General features: G+C 33.0%; 1 protein-coding gene across 1 annotated transcript; it reads right to left on the bottom strand.

Moving 5' to 3' along the window:
• Positions 1-3558: 3558 nt before the first annotated feature.
• On the bottom strand, positions 3559-6246 carry LOC133171836 (chondroitin proteoglycan-2-like). The gene is made up of 4 exons (XM_061306634.1): positions 6204-6246; positions 4745-4895; positions 4501-4646; positions 3559-4183 (listed from the first exon to the last, which is right to left on the bottom strand). Exons 1-4 carry the CDS (start codon positions 6244-6246, stop codon positions 4104-4106), a joined length of 420 nt encoding a protein of 139 aa, XP_061162618.1. The 3' UTR covers positions 3559-4103.
• Positions 6247-6277: the final 31 nt, after the last annotated feature.

Below are 6277 nucleotides of genomic sequence, written 5' to 3'. Positions count from 1 at the left end.
AAAGGAAATGTGCTGCTGATGCCCTAAATTATTCACCTGCAGAGAGGAGGTCTATAAAATATTCTTTATTTGACCAAGTATGTAATTAGGTTTTGATATTCACTATCCCTTTCCCTTGTATGCATTCAGTTTACTTAAATTTTATATTTTTATAATTTAAAGTTTTGTCCTGTTCAGACATCGTGTCGTTGCCTTGAATGTTAGCCAAAATGCATTTGCCTCATTATATGAACGCATTACGCATTACCCGGTATGTCATATTTTCTCATTGTATACAAATGTTCGTTTGGTGCTTTATTCAAATGCGTACTGTTAATAAACCTACATGTAACCCTTACTTGTTGCATGGTTCTACTTTACTAACCACTTAACGTTTTTGAATGAATAGTGTTAAATGATTAACCGTTGGGCCATCAGTTTAATTTGAGTAAATGTTCACCTTGGAACATGTATTTATTACAGTTATAGTAACACGTGTGTCGATCGAACACGTGTTTGTTTATTGATATTTATACCGGAAACCAATTTTCATTGGTTAGCTATTTTAGAAATAGAACCTGTTAAACAGGTTTATCTAGATATGACACGCCTTCTCACCAGTTTAACAAGTAAACCCCATTCGAAGGCTCTCTCTTCGTGCAGTTTAGACGTGGCACCCACCCACCCACCCACACTCACAGTATTCTATATGACTGTATGCTCATTTTATCTTTTTTCTCGTTATTACAGAGAATGGACTTTACAGAATTTCGATTTACAGAAGAATATATTTTTTTTTGTATGATATTGAGAAATAAACTGCACTCTTGAGAGCGCTTCTGTACCTACACACTGTGTTTATTTATGGTATAAATTATTTATGTTCGGTTGAGTGTGAACGAATTAGAACATAAAGGCCTTAGCCATGCTTCTGGGAAAATTACAATCATTCAATTAAGCAGTAGAACCAATCAACAAAAAAAGAGAGCCATGTAAAATGTGTCCTTAAAATTGTCACAAGGTTGATTGTCGCGCATAGCGCCCTCCTCAAGCCATGTAACATCATAGAGATAAAATTTGTAAAACATTTGAAACAAGCATTCAATTCTTAGTCTGAAGGAAGAATTTGTTAAGAAAAGGACCGGGGGACGAACATCTTAGAAATTTGGATTTTCTTGAGAAGACCAAAAAAAAAAAAAAAAAAATGCCCGCAGACTTTATTTATATGACAGGAGCAAAAATAGAAAGAATCACACAGCAGTGCATGATTTGGAGACAAGCTAATCTTATTTAAAATAAATTATCAATCCTGCGCTCAATGTGTAAAATAACAGTCATTTTACAGTTCGGAATAAGATTTTCGGTGAAAGGAACCCTTTTATATTTTTTAACCTCGTATCATACAGCAAGAACGCTTGAATTGTTTATAGGAAAGACGTACATGGCCAGAAGGAATTTCCCATATGTTAGCAAATCTAAAGAGTGGGTTACAACCCCGTAACCCCCTCCCCTCAAAACTCGCCACTATAGATACGCTCATACGATCTCGCATGGCAAACGCTTGGCGTCCCAAAATGTCCAAAAAATTCTCGAAGGAACGTAAATCAATCAACAAACCAAACAGTGTATGTGATGGACAGACATACAGTAACATCACTTGTTTTGTTGTGTCCAATTTTCGTGATTTGTGGAAAAATACTCAAGGTAACATATTTTTATGGATGATAGACATACATGGTCTCTTTATACCATGAAAGCACAATAATTGAACCCCCATAAAAAAATTGTGGTTTCACAGCAAGTCATTGATAATAATCGGCCGGAATTAAGTATGGTATTAAAATAAGATAAGTAAAAAGATGCCATTTCAGCAAGCATGTCACTATTTTTGCGGGCAAAAATGTACATTTGTACAGTAACTGCAAGATCAAATACATGTACCATGATAAATAAAGTGAAATAGTGCCTACTTAGATAGAACGTTCTATCGTTAAAATGATATTGTCCTATGGACCCGGTTTAACGATAGAATTTGTTCTGTGTATTCGCAATGTTGCAAAATAAACACGGGCGATAACTCGTACTCTGTGCATTTTCTATGAACAATCCAGAGAGTTCCAAATGTCAACATGGCGTTAAATTTGAAGCGAGGAAAAAATGTTGAGAAAATGAGTTGAATTTTCATATTTATATGGATTATTTCTTAGGTTAAAAGACATATACCATCTCAAAAAGGTTTGTTATGATTAATTTGGTAGTTATTTTCAGTGCAACTCCTTTTGTACTCTTCAAAAATCATTTTGGAGTGGATCCACTCCGATTTGCTACATTGCAAGTATATGGGACGTATTCTAACTGTGGTGAGGGCTTCTTCCGAGACACAGTTAGATTATTCTAACTAGTGCCTACTGTGTCCATCAGCGAGGAAATCGTGTTGCACTTTCGTATCAGTGAATTCATTAGCCTTTTCCTGGGAATGGAATCTGTATTATTACATAAATGCAGAAAATTTGTTGAAGAAAACATAAACAAATTCATAGGATTATCGTCTGCTGGAGTCAGCTACAAGGCTATTTCGATCATTCTGTGGCAGTAATAACTGACAAAACAAATAGCAATATTTGTCGCCACGTGAGCACGTGGCCTGTGGTGTGATATTAGCTAAAATTTATATAAGTATGATTTATAAAATCTGTAGACAATTTTCTTTTAACAATGGCCATGTACTATATGCCAGTATTTTTAAATGACTCGGGACAAATCAAAGCATAAGGAAAAGAAATGGTGAAAAAAGCTTACTTGCGCTAAAAGAGCTTTTTAGCTTTAACAGGATTATTTTCGGGGGGGGGGGTATTTATAAGAAACCCCCTCTAAAATTAAATCTTCTCAAGAACACAGGGCGATGATTAGTCATAGTGATATGCAAACATCCCCATGTTAATTAGGTTCAAGGTTGATCAATGCATGATACCGACTAGGTTGGACCACGCGCTCATAAATTTATATTTTTTTCTTTGTGTTTGCGTTCTTTATGTTTGTACTTATTAAAAACTCAGATGTTTTACTAATTAAAAACTCAGATGTTTTTACGAATTTAAAAATATTCAGATGCGGCGTTTGACCCTGGAAGAGCATGCTAAATCACTGTGTATGGTATCTGTAGGGAGTTCCTTTGGAGAAATTTGTATACATATAAAAATAAACAAATAAATAATAAAAAAAAATTAAAACACTTAAAAGATTTTTATTTCTTCTGGGGGAAAATTGTTTTTGACTTGCCCAGTTGGATGTCTAGCGCGCTGTGCCTGTACTGCTAGGAAACCCCTTCCGCAGATCGAGAGGTCAATACCGGGTTGGAGAGGGAGTAAGTATCCTTGTATAAGTGTATTTTTTCCATATATCTTTTAGATTTAAGTTGTAAGCCTGTTCTGAGTAATTTCGAGTTCGAACCTAACAATATGAGCAAAGAATAAGCAAAAAGTATTTTTCTTGTTTTTTTTTTTTTATTTATTTGACTACTTCACCATGTGTAAAATAAGAAAACATGGAATATATGAAGCATATAAAAATAGCCAATGTTTCTAACAAATTAAAGAAAAAATAGAGCAAATATCTATTATTTTAGATACAATATGTATCTCAATTTTGTATTATCATCTGATAGAACCTAAGTGATATCATCTTTTAAGCGCAAAGAAAAACGAAATATATGGAAGTAGGCATCACATGATTTGCAAAATTTTTAATATTAACGTCAAGCAAAAAGATAATGACCTTGATCCTAAAATAAACGGTGTCAATTTTAATCCATCCGATACCATCATTTAGTGATGTTTTATTGAATCTGTGAAAATTTCATTAATTTTTAAATACAATAAATATGAGAACTCCTCCTTAATAACAAACAATGTAGTCCATGAAGCAAATATAGCTAATATATTATAGACAGTCGCAAAATAAAGTAAAACATTTTTTTCTAGAGAACATGATCAAGTTTTCACATGAGAAGTGTGAAAAATACAGTACGTATGAAAAATTGTCCAATCCTCCTCGTAAACTTTTTGTTCATTCATTAATAAGAATGATATAGAATGAAATTTCCTTTTAAAAATCCTAGTAGTTATTTATGATGTTTTGGATCCACAAGGTGGTTTTACATTTTCTTTCCAATCACAAGTTTGTAAATCTTCATTAAAGACCAAATCTGCGGAAGGATACAATATATCACATATTTCATTATATTATGTCATAATTTATGCTAAATAATGATTGAGAAAAAAAAAAAATCATACGATGGGTTTACGACAATTAATTTCACCATATGAGTTTGTATCATTCACTTTTTAGTAAAGAATATTTATGTTTCCAAAACCCATTAGTTTTTAGCAGTGGTAAGTACACGTGTAATGATGAAAAACTTACAGTAGTTTCTGTACAAATGATTTTGAACGATATAAGATGAATTGTAGAATACAACCAATGGATTCTTTTTCATATATACGAAGATACAAAAGCTCTTACTTGCTGGACATGGGTTATGTCCTAGGAATTTTCCAGTGAAGCAGGTATAATAACTGGCGCAATGTTGATCCATATCTGCATATTTCCCATCCTTCTTGTTGGAGCAATCCCTCATGACGCCACAGGGAGGTGGAACGTTATGAGGACTGAAAAATGTTTTAAATAACTATGACATTTTACTTTCCATCCTTGTTCAGAGAGGGAGAGAGAGAGAGAGAAACACTACATTATACATATTACTTACTCGTCACAACTTCCGGTTGCATTGTTAAAGACGTTTCCTTTGTCACAGTCAACAATGGTAACCTCGGCCCCTGTACATCTGGCAAAGGACCTACATCCTGCCTCGTAGACACCGTCAGGAAGCGTGCTGCAGTCAACAGCCAAGGTAGCCACTATAAATTTAAAGGAAACTTAAATATAAGTTTGACACCTTCATATAAATGTGCATGTTCGGCCCATTCTAACATTCTAACTTGCTTGATTTGACTCAATTCAATATACATGTGTCTGTTCTTCTTTGAGTATTGTCATTATCTTTTCAGACTTCTATACTTTATTCATCATGAACGAAACCTTACAAATATTTGCAAGTATCCTTTATCCAGCTTTCCCTATATTTCCTGAATAATATAAGGTTATATATCGCAAGTGTAATTCAATATCTTTCAGAATTGTTTTAATATATTAATAGAAACTTTCAAAGTTGTTTTTAATATATGAATAGACTGCTTCAGAAAGAAATATATCACATCTGTATTGTAGAATGTATCCAGTAAAACTAATTGAAATACTTTAAACTTTTAAAAGGTATTTACATGTTTTTATTTTTAACCGTTGAAAATTTCATTGTGTGAGAATTCTTAGCATATTAAATTGAATCACGCTTCTGCAGATCAGAAATCAACCATCTCATAGAACGGCAACAGTTCTTTCCCATATAATGAAGTATACACATGGATAAAGAATATCCCATGGTTTTTATTTAAATCGATCCAATGAATTCTGATTTTTTCATCCTCGAGTCTTTGACCTGGGTTTAATAGATAGATCTCTTTTACGTTGCCGTCGGCTGCATTAAAGGACTTATCGCATGTTTCTAAATTATTTAAATGAAAAGCGTCGCCTATGACGTCAGAGCAGTATTTCGCCGAAATCCGACTGAAATATGCATATTGCCGTATTTGAATTTCAACTCTCAATATCTCTTAAAATACGCTTTCAACAACGTTTATTGTATTCAGAATTTTAATAAACAAGGTTGTAGATAATATTTTTCATAAAATTAAGATTTTTGAAAAATCATGCGATAAGTTCTTTAAGCCACAAAATAATAATTAAAAAAACCTTAAATATACACAAATATAGTGCGCATAGAAATAAAAGCAAGTGTAATCTTTTACATGCTATTGATTTTACTAAGCAAAGTATTATGAGTTCTATGTATGTCTTCCATGTTAGCATGCTTATGCGTTGATATAAAAAAATTAACAAACATGACATCCACTGGAGGAAGCTACAAAATTTGATACTAAGTATTATGCTTTGCATTTTTCCCTCACGTTTTTTACAACAAAAAAAATGGTATTGATATTAATCAACTTGAAAAAAAACAATCATTGTGTTCGTTTTCTTTTTAAACAAACATTATGTTAATAATCTGAATATGTTCGAATAATCTGCAAGAAGATTAAGACACATACCAACAACAGCTGCAAAAACCACCACTCGTAGGCCCTGCTCCATGTTTGAATTGTTAGATGTCCGATGTAGGAGG

This window comes from Saccostrea echinata, unplaced genomic scaffold (genome assembly GCF_033153115.1).
Source record: "Saccostrea echinata isolate AGI-Se365-2 ecotype Australia unplaced genomic scaffold, CSIRO_AGI_Sech_v1 ptg000054l, whole genome shotgun sequence".
In the NCBI taxonomy this organism is placed as follows: Eukaryota; Metazoa; Mollusca; class Bivalvia; order Ostreida; family Ostreidae; genus Saccostrea; species Saccostrea echinata.
The sequence above is the reverse complement of the archived record's forward strand: the minus strand, read 5'-3'. Positions and strand labels throughout refer to the sequence as shown.